This window comes from Macrobrachium rosenbergii, chromosome 55 (genome assembly GCF_040412425.1).
Source record: "Macrobrachium rosenbergii isolate ZJJX-2024 chromosome 55, ASM4041242v1, whole genome shotgun sequence".
NCBI lineage: Eukaryota > Metazoa > Arthropoda > Malacostraca > Decapoda > Palaemonidae > Macrobrachium > Macrobrachium rosenbergii.
This window is the reverse complement of record NC_089795.1, coordinates 73,378,470-73,399,551: the sequence shown is the minus strand read 5'-3', so window position 1 is coordinate 73,399,551 and position 21,082 is coordinate 73,378,470. Positions and strand designations below refer to the sequence as shown.

The following is a 21,082-nucleotide window of genomic DNA, read 5'->3' as shown; positions in this document are numbered from 1 at the left end:
CGTACATGTAACCAAATTATCTTTAAACTTCGCCTTTTGCAAAAAATAAAAATTTTTCCTTTAGATGAAAGGCATCAAATAACACTTCATACTTTTCGCCATCGGATGATTCCAGAGCTTAGAGACGAGGGCTTGGAGTATGAAAGTTCTTAACGCTTCCTGTCTGCAGGAGCGGGAAAGTTGTGTCCAAGGAAGAGGCAATAATGCCGCGTTATACTTACACGTGTTCAATTCCGTCTCCTCCAAAATTCACTTCATACTTTTCGCCATTGGATGATTCCACTGCATCTGGCACTGCCATTTATAATTGCGTTTACACGCACGCTGATTTGGATCCTGTCGAGACTGGAAGAACATGGGCACAATCTGTTAAAATCCACTGTACCTCTGTTGAAGTATATAACGCTATTTAGTACCGAACTATTGAGGAGTATCTAGGGTAAGGGTGAGCATGAGGCTAGCAAGCCCCATCCCACAGTACTACATACTAGCTGAATGTCGGAAGGGTATCACCCTCTAAAGTCATCTCTTATAGGAGGAAAAGCCATCTTGATATATATGTATATTTTTTTCAACATATGCCATTTTTCCTACAGGGGGTGGATCCAGTGAAAAAAAAACAACGCATGTCTGGTAATTATATCAAATGACTACTTTTGTGTTGTTAGTAACCGGTACTACCTGGACAATGCTGGCCTAAGAGAGTTCCCCTGCTTACGTGCTTGTTTTCCCCTTCTCACTCCTATTTACCTGCTCCGGATAGTAGCTGTATTTACTCCCGTTACCCATACAATCAAACATTTGTGTGTACACACATTGTGTATATCTATATAATTAAGACATTTTCTCGAACAGGATAGGCGCCAGAAACAAACAATAGTCTGCCTCTTTCATATTAAAGCTGCTTAACTGCGGTTGAACCCACTGTTCCATAAAACTTCCATAATATCAGCAACCTTATGCACAGCATGCAAGGCTCACCAGCATATTTATCGAATCATCCTACACACTACCATGCAGCCCAGTCTCGTACATGCCCTTGTGTTTCCTTGATATTTAAAGGCCTACCCTTTCCACCACCGGAGTAATACAGAAGCCGTCTTATTGATGGGTATCATCAGCCTTCCCAACCTGGCAGCCACATCCATGACAAGATAAAGTACCATCCCAAAGGTATTCAAGGAATCGATGGTCAGAATGGTTTACAAATTTAAATGTTTGGCAATGGCATGTAAATCTTTCAATATAAGCTACAGATGTACTTCAACCCCTTCTCAACAATGGACCATACACCTGCATTTTACAAATGTACATGACAAAATACTACCCTCAATGACACTGAATGCTCAGAGTATATCCTTTCATCCAGTGGAATACAGTTTCTTTGCTAACCATTGGGTCCCTCCCCACAGGGTCATGTGTGCAGTTTTGTGAAATATTTCGCTGATCTATCGAATTCTTTGGTAACGTCCATTTTTTACTCAGATTCTGGTTTTTAATCTTTATTACACTGGCCTTTATACTGGACCGTAGTTTCATGGTAGTACATATAAGCATGGATTGATAAAAGCCATGAATTAATCACTGAAACAGTTGTCAATAGATACTACATGGTATGCCATAAAAACACGTTTGGTCTTTTATTTGAGTTTTAGCATTTATTGGAAAAATGTTCTCTTAAAATAAGAAATACAAAATTGCATTTTCATCATTCATTGTTATAGGTATATATACTGTATATATATATATATATATATATATATATATATATATATATATATATATGATCCCTTTCTACTAAATGGAGTTGACTTTATAGAAAAATAATGACACAGTCCCTGCCACAGTCATCCTTTGATTGCTGAATCAAGGATGAGCATCCTGTCTAAAGGGGCATCCCGTTAGGATACTGCACACCCATTTACCAGAGCACTATTAGCTCACATTTTTCTTGATTTTCTTTATTCATACAGCACTACTGTGAATTATTATTTTAGTTAAAAGCGGCTCCTACTATTTATCTATTTATGTTTCCTGACTTAAATATACTTATACATCTGCTTGCTTGTCGTTGCTGGCAGTGTGGTAATGGTCATTATTAATTAATGGAATATAATTATCAACCTCACGTCATCTACAAATATCGGAGTTACTGGTTCAGGTATATATATAAAAAAAAAATCACGTGCATTTTGGGCGGGATAGATGTGTCACTTTGCCGCGACCTTGCCACAGGACGAAGCCCATTCTGTGATCTTGAGAGGCAGCGTCTGAGCGCCGTTGCCACATTGCAACAACTCGGCTTTACATTTATGCTCTACGGAAGGTGTGCAATTTTCGCCTCTGCGGCTGGTACGCTGAAGGTCTCTTTCGTCAACGATGAGCGTTGCCAAACGCTGCCATACTCACGCCTACCTTCAGTATATAAGGAAGAGGTGCGCTGCCGTATCGACGCCAGTTGAAGGAAGGTTAGTGGTGTGTGGCTGCTGTGTTTATTTACATGGTGTATTTTCTCTGATTTTAGTGCTTATTTTTTAGTGTTAACTTCTCGTTGTCTGTAATTGCGGTTGTATTTCCGTTTGGAATATTTGCCGCAGGATGACATTTAGTAATTACGGAAATATTTTTTAAAGTTCCGAAACTGCCGATGCTACTTCTAGTCTACCGTTCGTTTTCCTTGTCATACGTGAATCGATTTGAATTCTGAATATCACTGTTGAATTATTGTGCGACCTCTACAGATACGTTCAGTATCAGATAGTTTAAATTAGATATATTTTGTAATCTTTCGAAACTTATCATGATGGACGTCTGAAAACGCCGGTAACATCGAATGCTTGCCTTATCGACTTGCTGGCTACCGTTTGGTTATGTAATGATGGCGTCATATTGTTTTATTTCATTCCGCATAAATAGATGGGTAGCATTAATATACTAACAACTTGTATGGTGAATGAAGCCTGCAGGAAAAAACAAAATCTGGTGGGTCGTTTTTGGCATTGTACCGGCCGGCAAAGGTTACGGGAGAGTCGAGACACTGACAAGGTGACCTTGAGGTTGTAGGGCGCCGCCGCTTTGCAAGCCGGTCTCGGGTGGAGCCTGTCGCTATGACGTGCTTGATACAGCTTGAATTTGCTTTATTTTAATTTCTCGTCATTCTTATCCCTGCACATCGCCATGCATATGTTCGTGTTTAGAAACTTAACTTTTCCCGTGGATTGTCCTTCTTTTAGAAAATTTACTATCAGCTGACCACTGTTTATCCGGTTTAGACCTCTTTGGGTCTCGATATTCTCGAACATTTTGATATTTTCTTGTGTATAACCCAGGATCCAGAACACGCAGTACGTTCTGCTCGGCACGTAGGCATTTGCCTCGGTGAATTTTGACAATTGAGGTTAAAAGTCGCTCTGTATATTACAGACAACAAAGGTCCTTAAGTTGTTGGAGTCCTAAACATTGTAAATTGGCTTGTTATGTTTGGGGGATTATTTGCCTGTCAAGGGATTGTTCAGTTAGAACAGTCATATCATGAAGGGCTTAACATTAAGTATCGTTCACCAGTAAATTAAGTTATCCATCCGATATAAAGTAAATATACGTTTTGGAACTACAAAAACTGGCAAAGGAAAAAATGTTTATGCGTAAAATACGAAACATTTTGAAACATGTGGTACTTGGAATCATTAACGACTTAGTCTGATAATTATACTCCAACAGGCAATTCGTTTTACAAAATTACCAAAGAACCTCACCTGTAAAGCATACGGTAGTTGGTGTGGGAGTCACGTTGACATGAAGCCATAAAATTTGTATTTAGTGTCAAGTAGTCTGAGATGTGCACACATTTGGTCTTTAATTTTTTCCAAAACCTCAAACCCAGTGTAGTAGCCTAATTGGCTGAAAAACATTTGATGAGGAAATGTATAACCAGTACATTTATAAGCACCTTTTCGATTATCAACAGTTACGCAGGGTGCTAGTTCAGTCAGTGCACCTCATGCGGTGCACTGTAGGCATTACTAAGGCTCTTTGCAGCGTCCCTTCGACCCCTAGCTGCTACCCCTTTCGTTCCTTTTACTGTACATCCTTTCGTATTCTCTTCAGTCTTACTTTCCACACACTCCTAACAATTGATTCATAGTGAACTGTGAAGTTTTCCACTTGTTACACCTTTCAAACCTTTTACTGTCAGTTTCCATTTCAGCACTGAATGACCTCATAGGTTCCAGTGCTTGGTCTGTGGCCTAAATACTACATTTAATTAGATTATCAATAGTCACATAGACTGCTAATTTATTTGAGTGTAATTTACTCCCAATGGATGGTTATAGGAAGTCAGATTTTTTTTTTTATATTTTGTTACTTGAATACCGATAGTTCACATTTACTTCACTTTTGTGTTAAACTTTATGAAAGCTTGCAGAAAACAGTATTTTGGGAAGATTTTTATGTTGTCGATTAGTTTGCAAACAAGTTGGTTTTAACTTGCCTTTTGTTCTATTAGACTTCTGATAGAAATAGTATTTTTGCAACGTTGGGAAAATAGACCAGATAAGAGGAAAGTAACATCAGATTGTGCCCCATAGAGAAGGGTCTGGGTACTGTACTTCATGTAACATTTAGCTACCAGCACAGTCAGCCAAAACTCCATTTATTTGACCCCAGACAGGGAAGGGAGCCTAATCCGAGTCTTAGTAAGAAAAATACAAGACCTGGTGTAGGCTAATATAAATAAGCGGTAGCCAATTGCATATGAAAGATGCTTGGCCCTGAGTCAAGTCTTTTTCTCTCAGTAGGAGGGCAGAAAGTCTTATTTCTTATAAGAAGATAACCGGTTTCTTTTTGAGGACACATAGCAACACCTACATTTTATTCTCCGCATTCATATTCTTGCAAATGTTGAACTGCTATTGATAATACTGCAGTGGAGGTTTTCAAAACTCGACCTTTAATTTTTAATTCGGTAATTGAGTCAACATCATAGTTTTCCATATGTACAATTTTTAACTAGTTTCATAGGCTATGGAGAGAGTATTGTATCATTATTTCTTTGAAGTTTATGAACTATAATTTTATATATTTTCTCAGTGTGTGGGTTAGAATTCAACTACATTTAATTAAGCTGTACAGGATGTTTAAAGGGTTGTTGATAGCAGCAGTTCTGTGATAAGTATTCATTGAAATTATCTTGTAGCAGTTTGAAACAATTTCTTAAGGTTTTGAGTTTGTGTTTGGGTTTTTAAGTATATATTAAAAGGTAATAGCCCATAGGTTACTGTAGGTACTTTTACTGTTTAATACCTTTTATTGGTTTGAACTACAGTAATCAGTAACTTGAGACCTCAGTTTAACAGATTAGGTTTAAAAGAATTTGCAGACAGTTGTCACCAAGCCTGGCGTAACTTAGTGATGTTGGATACTTTACACCTCTCCTTTTTGTGCATTTTTCCCCAAGATGCAAAAGGCCAGTTGCCCATGGAATCTGCTACACTTATGTAGCCTGTCTGCAGAAAGCAAGAGAAGAAAGGGAAGTTTGAAATGTGCAGTCAAAAAGTACTGTCTTAAAATTTTAAGAAACACTCCTTTGTGGCATTCCCACTCCTAACCTTCACAAGGTCACGTCACTGAATCGATCCCCCACTCTTTGGCATCCTAGCAACTACCTTGTGCATTTTGCTGAAGGTCATGCCAAGTCCTTTTTGACACTCCAGTGCTACTTCTGTTACTTTGCCAGGAATGGTTTACCTGAATAATAACAAAAAGGCATTAAACTAAAGTGTTTCCTTTGTCTGCTCTTTACCCTAGAAAATGTTGACATTATTAATAGATTAGTATGGCTCGTGCAATGTGCCAACATGTTAGTTCCTGATTACATTGGGTTAGCAACCTTTGGCAGTCTGCCAAATTTGACTTAAGAAGAATTTGGATGGCCCTTGTGATTCGTGTTAGCAACACACAACCTTAACCCTGAGGCAAAACTAGGCAAGAGTGAATTTTGTTTGTGATTTGCTAGTTGGTTTAGAATAAAATTGGGATTTGGAATTTATTGTTCAGCAACATATACAGACTTCTAGGTTTGTCAGGTATGTTTAGCTTTCTAAGGAGAGTTCAGCAAGACAGTGAAATTTACTTATGATATTAATGAACTGTTCTAAATTACTTATTTGATGCTTTGTTTTCATGCATTGAGTAAATATCTTTTGATTATTAGTGATTCGTTGACGGGTGTTGGTATGTCAAGGTTTATAAGAAAGTGGAGAACTTTTGAAGATGGAGATGGGTTGGAACCATATTCATGGACTATTGATAATGTCCACATCTGTTCTAAATGCTTTGGCACATTCTTCACAGGTCACTGCTTCCACATACCTGTCATTTGAATACACGTCGCCCTCATCACTCATTATATTTTTGTTTTTGATGTATGATGAGCCCTTGTATCTGTGGCCAAAAGTATCCTAGCTTTATACTGCCATTTACTGTAGACATCTTGATATGGTCCCACTTGAGTGTTGACTGTCTTTGATTTCATTGACTTAGTCATCAAATATTAGTACAGCACAGCTGTGTTGGCTTCACTGTTTACTTTATTTCCTTGCTGGATATTTTGTGTTATCACAGTGTGAGTTGCTAATCAAACGTTTATGGAGCAGTATTTCAGCATCTTGGTTTTCAAAGTCTTTTATCAAAACACAATTATAAAATGACACAGTGATCGTTTCCAATTTAATACACTATAATTATGAAAGTGACTTGCATTTGTAGTTTAGATTGAATGTCTGTGCTTAAACATCCTCCTAAAGCCATGTGACTTTAAGACAAGAAACTTGGTATTGAGTATTGTACATATACAGTTTATAGACTAACAATTACAAGTACATTATTTCATTCCAGAAGTTTCGACCTTCAGTCACAATGTAAACCATGTAGTATATGTTCCTTCTACAATATTGGACAGTAAAAGCATTGAGGATCTTTTAAACAGTTGCTCTTAATTGGACCATGCATCCAATGCATACTGCCTGTGAATCTTTTGGACTACTGTTTTACAAAATATTTTTATGGGTTTCTGCTCATTTGGTATTTGTGAGTACAGTGTTATCTTTGCTGCTCTCCAAAATAATTCTTCTCTGTGGTACCAGTTATGATCTTAGGTGTGATGAGCTGGCATGCTTGAGGATTTATCACAGTGGTGGTGGTTGTTGCATCTGTATGCATAGCCTTGGAAAAATGTTAACACCCTCTCATTTCTCAAACCATGTTTGACTGTTGCTTTTTGGCTATTCTGTTAATCTCAGCTTCTTGCATGGAACTGATGTGCTTCCTTCCAAAGGAAATGTTTCTTCTACCATGGAGGAAGTATTTGCAGTATCTGGACCTTGTTTCCTGGATATAATTTCTGGTCCTTTGCTCTAAGTCTGTGGCTTCTAATGTGAATCGATAAATGCCATATTCCAGCATGATTCCAATAGGAATTTGCAACCAAGCTGTCTGCCCTATTTATGCCTGATTGTTAATTCTGTTTTACATTTTTCAAAGTAGCCTACTTGTATTATCATGACTTTTGTTGCTGGATTATTTTATTTAGTTTCACTTTCCTGCCAACAAGAATCACTCATGATTATTCATGATAATGTATTTCTAAAGTGGATAGTATTGTGGCATTAGACTTGCAAGCCAAACTGCATGGTGTAATGTGGCATTGCAGCAGAATCTCTCTCTCTCTCTCTCTCTCTCTCTCTCTCTCTCTCTCTCTCTCTCTCTCTCTGACTTGTTAGTTGCAGACGTACTATTTTTCATTTCCCATCCCTAGTTGTTCCTTGGCCTGTTCTTACCTACTCTTTTCCTCTTCTGTCAGCTCAGTGGTCTGGTTAAACTAAGATATACTTAACTTAAGTGGAATAGTGTCCATCATCTTGTTTTGCTAGTGATTCTACATCCTTATACTGAACCCAGTACGTAGATCTTTCGTCGTCCTACACCTAAGATCCTGAGACCATTTCAGAATGGGGATTCTGTAAGGAAAGTTCAAGGCTTCTCAGGTTTTCACTGCATATTTTACATTTCATTCAGTTCTTCATTGGTGGAATTGCATTGCTGCTATTTTGCTAGTTTTAAGGTCATAACCTCAGTACGGTAAGCCAAAGGGAGAATGGTGGTGTACAGACATAATCAGTACATGTCTGTATACTAGGTGGAATACAATATTGTACAGTACAGTCTTGTATTGAAATTCTAGGACTTACTCAATACAGAAAGCTGTGAACTTCAAACAGAAAAGCACTTGAAAAATTTACATATGGCTATACCCAGAGATTTTCTTCGTTATCCCAAAAATTTTTTTTTTTTTTTTAGGTTGATTGCTGAACTACATATTACAAAGCTTGGCTTAGGTAATGGTGTGTTGCTGAGATCAATTGTGTACAGTATACAGTAGTTGGATGTGAATAGCAAAAGCTCTGTTAAGTTTATTTTCTGTTATTCACTTGTCAGTAAATTTTCAATTATTGACTTTTTGGAAGAAAGTCTATATTTATGGGCTGGATCAAAAAGGTTAAGTACACAGCTTAGTGCAATGCAGTATCCTACAAGTAGTAGGCTGGCTTTTAAATACTGTAATGTTTGTATGCAACTTTTTGCAGAAGCCATTTTAGGATGTGAATATTTAGTTCATTTTCACTATCTGATTTGTGTAATTCGAATTAAGAAAAAATACTATGATTGTCATTGCAGTGGAATTCATTCGAGTTATGCTATGTCTTTTCAGACTGCCAGAAATCTCTCAAAGATGTCTATCACCAAGATTTTTGCCCGCTCAATCTTTGACTCCCGTGGTAACCCCACGGTTGAGGTCGACTTATACACAGCTAAGGGCTTGTTCCGTGCAGCTGTTCCCTCTGGAGCATCAACTGGCGTACATGAGGCCTTGGAAATGCGTGATGGAGACAAGTCAAAATACCATGGAAAGTCCGTATTTAATGCAGTCAACAATGTAAACAACACCATTGCTCCAGAACTTATCAAGAGTGTAAGTGTTAATTTTTTTATATATCTACATAGTACAGTATTTGGTGTACAGTACAGTATGAAATAGCATAGAAATGAGTGAATGCAATGTGTATTGTTTGAAAATCATAATGTTATGAATTTTGATACTGTGCCTATTGAATTATGTGCTCTTGCTTGCTTTTAGTTGTAGTTATAAGATTTGTGGTTATGTTGAATTTCACTGCTTGTGTATGTACAGGGCCTCAAAGTTACTCAGCAAAAGGAGTGTGATGAATTCATGTGCAAGCTGGACGGAACTGAGAACAAGAGCCGATTTGGTGCCAATGCTATCCTTGGAGTCTCATTGGCTGTCTGCAAGGCTGGCGCTGCAGAACTCAGCATTCCTCTTTACAGGTTTGTGGAAAGAGAGTACATATAGTATAAAAACCCAGAAACACTACGGTTTGTTCTTGGTTATTACAGCTACAAGGTCACTGGATCGTGTTTTGCTGAATATGATGACATTGTATTTACAACTTCAAGGTTGACATTAGTGGCCTCTAATTATTTACAGTAAATTGTCAATCTGCGAAGTTTCCCATAATGTTCAACATAAGGATGAGGTACTGTACCATTTAGTTTTTGGTTCATGATGTGATGGCATAACAGCATTGTATAAAGGATGTGATTGATATCCAAGAACTTTTAATGCAGTAATTTTTGACATACTACATAGGTGCAAGTCATTGTAACCAGACATCCATGCTGGATGATATGAAAGTAAAAACACAACTTTCATATTAGCTAGGGCTTTCTAACAGTGAGCTTTATTGTGGGACAGGAACATTACTGAAAATTTGCCATCTAATGATAATTTTTAGGTCAAATAATACCACTTAGTTTTTTCACGAAATGTTTACGGTCTTGTCACTCCTGTCTGTCTGAAAGACAAAGAGTAGAAGCATTACATGCTAGAGGGATGAAGCTTACGTGTCACCTTGGATACGAAAGGAGGCTACAATATCTAAATTTGTATTCTGATATTGGTAAAAAGTTAATTTGATAAAAAAAAGTATAACACACAAGAGAATTAATGTAGACTACAGGTATCTGCTACCTTTAATAATCCATCTAGATCCGGTGGATGGAAAGGGAATTAAAAAAAATCCTTTAACAGTAGCTACTGTTCAAACTTCACAAGCTGAGGATGGCCAGTTCAAGAATAGTATGACAGCGATTGAGAGTCCCGTTATTTTTATCTTAGGGGTGTCCTTGGATGGACTAGTAAGTCTGAGGAACCTTGTCCATGTAGCACTCTCCCTCTTTATGTTGCTGTTAGTATTTTTTGCATAGTAACCTTGCATGGTCTTTTTTGTTGGAAATCTTAAAAAAAAAAAATACCTGGTACGGTATGCTGAAAAATGTGAAAATATTAAAAGATGTTTTTATTTTTGCTGAATTATGTGCTTGCCAAATACAGTACTTAATTATTTTTACCACTGTTTGTTACAGGCACATTGCAAACCTGGCCAACTATCCTGATGTAATCCTCCCCGTTCCTGCTTTCAATGTAATCAATGGTGGATCACATGCAGGTAACAAACTGGCCATGCAGGAATTCATGATTCTCCCCACTGGTGCAAGCAGCTTCACTGAAGCCATGCGTATGGGATCTGAAGTTTACCATCACCTAAAATCTGTCATCAAGGGCCGTTTTGGATTGGATGCTACTGCTGTTGGTGATGAGGGTGGCTTTGCACCAAACATCCTTAACAACAAGGATGCTCTGAACCTTATTCAGGAAGCTATTCAGAAGGCTGGCTACACTGGCAAGATTGAAATTGGCATGGATGTTGCTGCTTCTGAATTCTACAAGGGAGCCAATACTTATGATCTTGACTTCAAGACCCAGGACAATGACGGCTCTCAGAAAATTTCTGGTGACCAGCTAAGGGATCTTTATTCTGAGTTCTGCAATGAGTTCCCCATTGTTTCCATTGAAGATCCATTCGATCAGGTGATTATCAGTTCACAATGTTTCATAATATACAATATGGTACTTTCAGTAATTGATCAAAAGCCTTCTAAACCTATAAAACTATGAATTAATTTTGAAAGTTGACAATCTTGAATTGAGATAATTTACTGCCTGATTGTATTTGAGTTTTTTGTAGCTTTTCAGAAGTTTAAAATGTAAAATATGGTATACATACGTTGTAATTTGTTATTTTTGAATCTTATGAGCAAGATCCTTTAGCAACTATTGAATATTTGATTTATCTAGTGTTCTGTTTGTGTTTGCTTACACTTAGTTTTTTAAAATTTAAATGAAAATTTTTATTCATCCATTTTGGCCTACTTGTGTTTATTTTATTTCCATTTATTTCAATTACAATTGCTTTATATTTCAGGATGACTGGGAAAACTGGACCAAGATGACTGCTGGTACCTCCATCCAGATTGTTGGTGACGACTTGACTGTCACAAACCCCAAGCGCATTCAGACTGCTGTGGAGAAGAAAGCATGTAACTGTCTCTTGCTGAAGGTCAACCAGATTGGCTCAGTCACAGAGTCCATCAAGGCCCACCTGCTAGCCAAGGAGAATGGCTGGGGCACCATGGTCTCTCACAGGTTAGTTCAGTTGGAATGCTCAATGCATTTTGATGAATCAGGAATGCTTGTTTTTAATATGAAAGTATATGATGGTACTTGACTTAGTTAAAATGTCCACAGTATTTAATTATTTTGCCAAGTGTGGTAAAAGTAGCAGGATCATGATTTTGAGAGTAAGGGACTAGGTCAGTTCAAAGCATTTTTCTTAGTTCTTTTGAAGACTCATTAATTTTTTTTTGGTGTTTTAGGTTATGAGACAACAATCTATTGGTGACAGAGTTAACTTTAAAATCTTGTACTTTCACAGATCAGGTGAAACTGAGGACTGCTTCATTGCTGATTTAGTTGTTGGCTTGTGCACAGGACAGATTAAAACTGGTGCTCCTTGCCGTTCTGAACGCTTAGCAAAGTACAACCAGATCCTTCGTATTGAAGAGGAACTTGGAACAAATGCAAAGTATGCTGGCAAGAGCTTCAGGAAGCCCTGCTAGATGTACTAGTTGAAGAATTGACAAGAAGTGTTGAGGGTTGTTAAGCAACCAACATTTCTTCCAGGATGTAAACTTTTGAATAGGCGTGTGAATGTTGTCATCTAGCATATGTGAAAGTTTAGTTTTTTAGTTCCTGGTATATTTTTTACACCAACAATGTCAGTTTTGAGTTTGTTTTATAAAGCACTTATTTTGTAAAAAATTATTGTAAAATGAAAGCCAGAAAGAAAGTTTTTGTATTCACACATTCAGAACACTGTAAATTTGGACATGATTGAGCCAGTTTACATTTAACTAGATCATTCTAGATGTGAATCTGTGGTTGGTTGTGGCTTGCATGTGTTGATAGGACCATCTGTGTTTTAACTAGTCATGTCCCCGGTTATAGATCTTGATCTCTGTTGTAGTGTCATATTTTGGCAATTGGAGACTGTAATTCTATGCTAAAGTCATGCATTACAACTTACCCCAAATCCCAAGTATTATTTATACAAGGGACATTAAATTTAAAGGTAAAATTGATTGGTTTTAGTGGACCTTATTCTTCCATCTTGTTTGTGCTTAATGCCTTTATAAAGGTCAGGTATCCCTGTAGCAGAATTTGATGCTAGGTCATAATAAACTATAGCAAGACAGCTATGAAAAGTTACAAAGATAAATTTGTTTTGGATGTGGCCTATATCCAAGAAAACCTCATAGTTCCTGTAACAAATTCATCTCAAACTGTACTCCACTCTTGAACATATCTGATGCTTTTCTTAAAGTTTTGCCTAAAATTCCAAGTAAATGCAAGCAACATTTGTGTCTGCTGTTACAAAGTATAAAAACCTTATGTATAGGACTTATTGAACTGACAGCTGGATCGATTGTCAAGCTAGTTAGTGAGGTACAGTATCTAAGGTGTGCAAAGATTTGGGGGGTTGGTTTCAGTTGCTCAGCTGGCTGTACCCTCTTTCTTTGTGGCTGCTGGTTAGTACCTCTCTCTTCACTGCAGTACTGGGCATACCCAGGTGTTTGAAGATTGTCGTCTTTTCATTTCTTATGATTTCAGAATGCTTTTATGTTTTTGTGGAGGATGTGTGCAAGAGTATTGTGCCTCAGTGTCTTTCCCTCAGTGATGTAGGAGAGGCAGTGAAAGGTGAACTAGGAGCAAGGGTGGGAAAGGCCATTCTGCCTTTCCTTGCTCTTCCTTGAGTTTGTCTATATCTTCCACCTCATCACCTTTAACTTGGGAAGAAGGCTCAAAAGGTATTGCCAGACTTTACATGGGTACCACTCTTCCTCTGGAAGGAGAACATACCATACTCGCCCACTTGTGACAGTTTGGACCTTCCAAGCAAGAAAGATTGACATGCACTGTGACCATAATGTTCCCTGTTTGACTTGTCCAGGTCCAAGGCTGTCCTGGATGGGACTCAATAAAGGCAGTCCTTGCTTATCGGCGGCGTTGGTTAAGTGTTTCTTTTTTACAGTGCTTGCCTAATGTCGTCGTCAACCTGATTTTCAGCAACTGTAAGCAATTTTCAGCATTGGCAAGCGGTTTATCGGCATTGGCAAGTGGCTTAACGGTGCTGATAAGCAGGTTTATTGGCACTTACGATGTCATAAATGCCTTTATTACCATAATTATCGGATTTTCAGTTGTTGGTGATTTTCAGTTATCGGCACTCGGCTGGTAATGGAACTCCCGCTGTTAACCAGGGACTGCCTGTACTCTGGTAACCAGTCCCTGTGAAGTGTTGCTCTCCTAGCTTCAGTAGGCTGTTGCTCATGATCATCCACTTGGCAAAGTTTGGTGCTGTTAGGTGAAGCCTTTTCTCTCACTCCTGAAAGAGGCTTTATATAGAACCCTTATGTTCAAGACTGTCATCTTGCTCTCCTTACCTTCAGTGAAGAGGGTATTCTTTCATGTATCTCATAACTAATCTAGTCAGGTGGATGAGCTCTTTTTCATTCATTCCTAAGTGTCCCAAAAACTCGGAACCCATCAGTTCCTGACCAGAGGTTTAAGAGCTCTACTTTTTTGAGATAGAGATAGGATGCTGTGTGTGAGAACTGTGCAATTTTATATGGACAAGATTCACCCTGTGTCTTTGACTGTTCATCCACTGGCAGGCGAAGGAATGTTAACCCTCATCCTTTTGGCTTTTTGAAGCAATCAAACTGGTATCAGTAATTTGTTGACTTTGTACTTAGTACAAAGGCCACAAAGTTCAGGAATTGCTCTGCCCCTTTTGTTTGAGGAACTAATAGGCCAGGTATTAGGGAGTTAACAGGAAAACTGAGGGATGGCACTTAAAAATCCTTAGACACAGTCTCTATGGCCTATGGTGGCTGCTCAATTATTGTTACTTGAACTGTATCTGGACAAGGCATCTCATGTCAGGTGTGATGGGTTACATAGTGTATGTAGTGGTTGTAAGAAAGCTTGATGTCTTCCCTTCTCCACCTCCATACTGCCCACAGCATGTGGCTGTGGTGCATGCTGGTCTGGCCTAGAGCAGGTAATTACATGAGAGTATCTAATATGATGGTAGTGGCTGGAGGAAACGACTCCCCCTGCCGGGATATAGAACCATTAATTGGTGAGTGATAATCATTCCCTACTAAGGTGTATCTCCTGTTTTTCAAAGCGACAGGTTTCCTTAACATAATTTGAGTAGGGAGTTCCTAAAGCCAAACACTGGCACAGGGCCGTGTGATAATCATTCCCTACTGAGGCGTATCTCCTGTTTTTCAAAGCGACAGCAGTTTCCTTAACATATTTTGAGTAGGGAGTTCCTAAAACCAAACATTGGCACAGGGCCCTATTACCTTATATCAGCATATGGTAATCTATCCATACACTGCTTAGATATGTGACCAGGAATTGTAATTTGTGTGGCTATGGACTGTCCTGTTAGTCTCTCAGCTGTCAAGTGCAAACCTGTAATCTGTAATGCCTCTTGCAAAGATCCCCATCTCTCAAGTTCCATGTAATGACCTCCAACCTAAGAAGTGTCTCCTATATGAAGATGAAGGTTTGTATACTTCACTGGAACAACTGCAATTTTTAAAGTACCCTGTAAATTGTTTCTATCCTAGATATACAAAACTGGTCTATATCCCACCCCTAAACATCCCAGTATCTTGTTTAGTATCTGAAGCAGAAAGGGAGAGTTCAGCAACTAAGGTTGTCCTCCATCACCACATGTAAACACAGGTTTGAATGTCTAGGAAAAAGGCTGTTTGATTAAAAAATATATAGCATTTACATTTTTAGTACAAGTCTTTGGACAAAATTCAGTTGATTTAGATACCAAATATGTTTTAGCTCACAATGTTTAATTTCATTCTTGAATTTACAAGGCTTAAGGTTTTTATTTTCATTCCCCTAAAAATCAGTTCACCTGTGCCTAATAAGTCTCACATTAGTTCCTTGGAAAACAGAAGGCACTCAAGGTTGCAGAAAACTTGTCCATAATTTAAATAATTCTGCGTTGTGGTATGAAGATTAATCATATGTCAGGGAGTGCAGGAAAGGTGAATCTTTAAAATTTTCTTCCACAATGTCATCTTGAGACCTACTGTTTGACCCAAAAACAAGCAGCTAAGCCAGTCTATGATTTTATGGCTTGCAGGGGAAAGGAAAGTAGGCAAAAGATATTCAAATGCATATGTGAAGTCTAATGTAACTACCTATGTGCTTTTTTGCGTGGGTATTTTTAAATGTTAAGCATTAGGTTAAATGATGTGTGCTTTACTGCATGAAAAATTAAGTTCTGCACACAGCATATATTTAATGATCTATGTGCATACCACTGATCACACACCACCCAATGAATATCAGATGTGTTAACTGTTCACATTTTTAATATTCCCTCATGTCCGGCATCTCCTTGCTGGAGGAGAAAGGATGATAAATCTAGTCATTTACTGTTGAATTTATCAGAGAAATTTATGGTTAGGCATTTGACCAGACACCTAAGTGGATTCTTATTTGTGTTGATATACGTAAATTACATATATTTAATACCTGGGTATAAAAATTCTTAATTTGTTAGAAATCAAATCCAAACAGTTCATGAAACTTTATTTCTTTTACAAATGGAAGTCAAAACAAGCATAGCACACAATCAAAACTTTATTATAACTGCTTGGCATGCTCTTGCTAAGGGAGGCCAGTGGGTAATGGTAATACAGTAACAAAGCTGATATTTTGTTGACCAGTGTAAATTATAATTCTGTGATCTTGGTATATTAATAAAATTAATGTGATTAGCAGTGCAACATATGGTAGATCTCTTGCTGTAATCTCAAGTAATGTAACTTACAGATAAGCATGAGTTGATGGTTTTGCATACTGTACATGAAAACATGACTACAAGAATAAGAATATCTTGCCATATTTAACCTGCATACACTGGAGTGTTTACCTTTTATTTTACAAGCATCAGAACAAGTGCAGCACTATTTGAGTATTTAAGTGGAGTAACTACCATTCACTACTTCAGCTCACCCTGCTGGCAGGTGTGAGAAGTTGAGAACCTCATTCTCTTCCAGTGACCAGTCAGTAGTCACTGTGTGAGTCCTGTGCACTCAAGTGCTGTTAACTCTGACACTTGATTTGGATTGTGTTCATCATTTTTCTGCTTATCATGTATGTCCATATTCTTTTCATTTTCTCTTACCAGAGGTAATTGCTACACTGCAATTCATTATAGCATACTGTATAATTTAAACTGCCATTGGTGCTTGTTTTTTGCAGTTTTTAGGTATCCATTTCATGGTAGTAGGCATTCTTGTAATATTGAAATAACATGATGCAATGTGTTTAACCCAGCAACTGATATCTATTATGGGGACCCTAAGAAGGGAGCTAGCCTATATTTAGTATGGCTCACAATGATTAAAATATACTTATAGTTTATCTTGATTATTAGCAAAGGTTAAAAGAGTCTAGGTGTTAGATGGTTTTTAGCTAAGAAGTGTGCATGACCCTTGCTGCTGCTGTTGGAGATATAAGCTGGCCTTAGCCCATACTAGCACAGGCCTTGGCTTCTGGAGCAGTCTTTGAGGAAAAGTATTTGACTTATTGATAGGGATATCACTTCTAATCAGGGTCAGTCCCATATAGCAGCTAGTCCCATCAGTGCACCTCATGCTGTGCCTTGCAGGCATTACTTAAGGTTCTTTGCAGCATCCCTTCAGCCCCTAGTTGCAATTCCTCTCATTCCTTTTGCTGTACTACCTCTGTTCGTATTCTCTTTCCTCCATCTTACTTTCCACCTCTCCTCACAATTTTCATAGCGCAACTGTGAGGTTTTTCTCACATTACACCTTGAAAACCTTTTTACTCTAAATTTCCCTTTCAGTGCTGAATGACCTCATAAGCCTTAGGCCTAAGTTTTATGTTCCATTAATCAGGACCAACCTTTGTTTGGTCCAGGGAAAGTTAGGTGAGGATGTATCCCTGTAACTAATAGTAATACTTTGTAACAAGGGTGAATGGTGGAGGAGATGTGGTCCAGTGGGTTGAAGCCCAACCAGGAAAGCAGGACAGACACTGTATGTTAGGTTAGGATAGGATTCACTCCCATATTTCATGTGTTTTATGGCATTCCGAGTCAGGTTCCCCATCATGTAGGACCTAGTTAGGTTGGGGAAGGTTAAGATACATCAATGCATTTCACTAGTTTTTATATTTCCTCACAGTAATAGGTTATGTAAGTTAATGGGTATGTGTTATCTACAAAAATATTGACTATTCTTACATGTATACAAACTGTCGGTCTTTACGTGAGGAATTACCTTCAGTGCGAGCTGGAGTAGGCTGTTCTAATACAACAAGGTTGTTCGTTAGTAAACTACCGGTGGAAGGGGCGAGGGACACCCTCACCACCTCCCTTGCTGAGCAATGCATTCACTTGCCTAATAGCCTCATTCAGAGATGGACTTACTATGCCTTCCTTTGCCTGATGTTAACCAGTTGTTTTACTCTGCTTCAGCTCTGGTTTTTTCCCTCCAGTTTTCTGTTGATAGTATGCTATTTTCTGATTGTTTTGCTTGTGTTCTTTTTCCTGTTTTTTGGTTATGGATAGCCAAACCCAAGAGTCATATAAGCCTTTTGATAACCTAAACAGTTTTGCCCTAGCGTAGGGAAGTGGTGTAATTGTTTCCTATCCCCCGTTGACGTCAACCTGCACTCAGTTTGCGCTAAATGCCTCAAACGCGAGTTCCCTCTCTATGATACAGTACTTGTGACGAGTGCTGTAATTGGTCCCTGGAGCAGTGGTTGCTTTTTGCTTCGAAGAGGAGATACAAAAAGGCGGCTTCCCATCTGTCTTCAAGGGGTATTTTCCCCAAAGACTCCAGGTAGTTCTCTCTCTCTTCTGATGCAGCTACCTCCTGCTGCTACCTTTTCTAGGGGAGAGGTTACTCCCTGGCATTCTCCTGTTGCTTTGTCATCAGGAAGTTCGCGTGGGAGGGCAGGGGCCTATCACGATATCTCGAAGACTTCCTCTGTTTGCTCTGAGAGAGATCATGATGTTTGAAGACCTTAGGGATCTTTGGCCTTCCTTAGGTCTTCCCGGGGAGCCCTCAGTGTGGGGTCTAATTGCGCACCTTAGTGCTTCCAAGTTACCTTCTGTCACCACTGCATCAGTAGCTGGGACTTCAGCCTCAGTTACGCTGTTGACTGGTACCATGACTGCGGTCGTGGCGCCTACGATCGTCCACCATTCGCCGATTCCATCAACTTCAAAGCTCCCTGCAACACCATCTGCTTCTAAGGATCTTCTCCTGGAAGTACTGTTGAAGAAGCACATGTGATCGCAAGAGGAAGTCAAAGAAGAGGCATCGTTCTACTTTGTCTTTGTCATCATCGTCGTCTTCGTCTCCTGCTCTCGCCTCCTCCCCTTCTCCTTCTAAAGGTCCTGTTCGGCAGACAGACCAGAAGAAGGAGAAGGAAGATTGCTTCTCCCAACCGTAAGAAGGCTCGTAGGCTCTCTCATGGTCTGCCTTCTTCCATGGAAGAAGCAGTGGGATCTATTGCTGGTTCTCCCATGTCTGCGGACAGGGAAGTTGCTTCACGGGTGCCATCGGATCCCTGCGGCGCGGGAGAACCCGGTGCTCGGGTAAGTCACGACATGGCTTCATGAGCCAAGTCTGCGTACGTGGGTCTCCCAAGGCCACTGACTCCCAAGGCACTGATACCAGACGTAGGAAGTCATTTCCCGAGTCTGGTAAAGAACCTTCTGCTACATGGGGGGCTTCAAGGTTTCGACCTGGAATCTCATCCCGCTCACAGACCCCTGTGTAGCAACATCATCCGTTGCACACCCCCATGCCTCAGATGTCCTGCGTGCATGGGTCTCCCCAACCCACGCCAACGAAGGTTCTTCTGCCCGGGGTCCAATGGACCCGCGAGTCTTTGGTAAGCTCTCTCAGTCCACAGACCGGAGCATGGCCTATTGAGGGAGAGTGAATGTGCAGCATGCGGGCACTGCCTGACCCCCTGCAAGTTCTACGACCCAAGGCTCTGCTCCTATGAGCCACAACACGGCTGCTCAAAGCACAGGGTCCTGTGATGATGATGCCGACTCTCAAGTTGCTCATCTGGGTAGAGGCCACAACCTTGAAGAAGATTGCAGCACGTTGTCAGGACAGCCCACACTCTCGCCCAAGAGTGCATGATTTTTCTCCCAGGGGCAGTCCCCGCTCACGTTTGCAAGAGCTGACTTAATCCCCCTGGATAGCTTCCATGCACGTTCGTGTGAGTGGGTTCGCTTTCCAAGGGACAACTTACATCCTCAGTTCAGTCCTGGGATCGGAACAGGAGTATGTTCATATGGTGAAGAGGAGGGCAGGGGGTTCTGAGGAGGGTCTCTCCCCTGCAGTGAGAGTGGATCAGGAAGACCATGACTTGGATGGACCGGAAGGTCCTCTCCCCAAAACACAAGACACCCCCTGAATTACAGAGGTCCTATGTTGAGATTGTTAGACTGATTCATCAGTACAATGACCTCATGGAAGAGACCTTGGCTTCCCGTGACATGTTTCCTTTGGGTCTTGAAGCTTTCGTGGGAGCCCATAAGGAATCCTCACCTTCGTTTGGACTGCCTTGGTCGAAGCTTGCCGATTTGGTCCTGGCTCAGGTGAATTCTCTTGTTTCTGAGCAAGACAACTCAGTATGGTCCAGCTGTTCGTTTAAGCTACTTTCTCCACCTCTCCCTCATCAGAAGAAATTCTACAAGGCCTCAGAAAGGTCAGTCCCAGCTGCACATATTGATCCAGACCTAGTTCATCTCTAACCGGGTCTTGCTCGTAGAGAAAGCGTCAGGGGATGGAGACTGGTCATAGACCTTCCTCCTTGAACCAATTCGTTTGCCAGACTCGGTTCAAGATGGAAACGACACATTCAGTGCTCGCAGCCATCAGGGAGTCTGATTTCATGCTTTTGGTGGATCTACAGGATGCATATTTTCAGATATGCATCCATCAGTCCTCCTGCAAGTACCTTCACTTTATCTTCAACGGGATGGTATACCAATTCAGGGCACTTTGTTTCAGGCTCTCAACCACTCCCCAGGTGTTCACAAGAGTGTTCACCCTTGTGTCGTCTTGGGCCCACTCGCATGGGATACGTCTTCTGAGGTACCTCGGTGATTGGCTAGTTCTGAAACACTCGTTTGAAGTTGCTCCTTGGACAGAGACCGCCTTCTCGAGTTTTGTCGCAGCCTAGTCATTGTGATAAATTTCAGGAAGTCCAACCTTACACCCGAGCAGAGGATAACGTACCTGGGCATGCTGATAGATAAGGCAGCAGTGAGAGTCTTAACCTTAGACTCCCATATCAGCAGATTCAGGGAGGCAGCACAACGGTTCTGGTCTCGGCAAGAACAACCAGCTCAGATGTGGCAAGTTGTTCTTGGTCACCTGTCGTCCTTGTAGAAGCTGGTCCCTCATGGACGGCTTCACCTTCATTTCTCTGATGGAGAATGAAAGA

The 21,082-nt window shown here is 40.0% G+C and overlaps 1 protein-coding gene across 2 annotated transcripts; it reads left to right on the top strand.

Moving 5' to 3' along the window:
* Positions 1 to 1,846: 1,846 nt before the first annotated feature.
* On the top strand, positions 1,847 to 12,614 carry Eno (enolase). 2 transcript variants are annotated; one of them, XM_067098904.1, is made up of 6 exons: positions 1,847 to 2,468; positions 8,771 to 9,031; positions 9,251 to 9,405; positions 10,504 to 11,008; positions 11,403 to 11,623; positions 11,913 to 12,614. In XM_067098904.1, exons 2-6 carry the CDS (start codon positions 8,792 to 8,794, stop codon positions 12,094 to 12,096), a joined length of 1,305 nt encoding a protein of 434 aa, XP_066955005.1. In that variant the 5' UTR covers positions 1,847 to 2,468; positions 8,771 to 8,791; the 3' UTR covers positions 12,097 to 12,614. The 2 variants fall into 2 exon arrangements, with proteins under 2 accessions (XP_066955005.1, XP_066955003.1); XM_067098902.1 differs by lacking the exon at positions 1,847 to 2,468 and having other exon boundaries at positions 8,750 to 9,031.
* Positions 12,615 to 21,082: the final 8,468 nt, after the last annotated feature.

Excerpts from the sequence above, each read along its gene's own strand:
- Eno (XM_067098902.1), top strand. The coding sequence starts at position 8,759 with ATGTCTTTTCAGACTGCCAGAAATCTCTCAAAGATGTCTATCACCAAG. Across the intron at positions 9,032-9,250 it reads CTCCAGAACTTATCAAGAGT|GGCCTCAAAGTTACTCAGCA; the intron begins GTAAGTGTTAAT and ends GTGTATGTACAG. Across the intron at positions 11,009-11,402 it reads TTGAAGATCCATTCGATCAG|GATGACTGGGAAAACTGGAC; the intron begins GTGATTATCAGT and ends TTTATATTTCAG.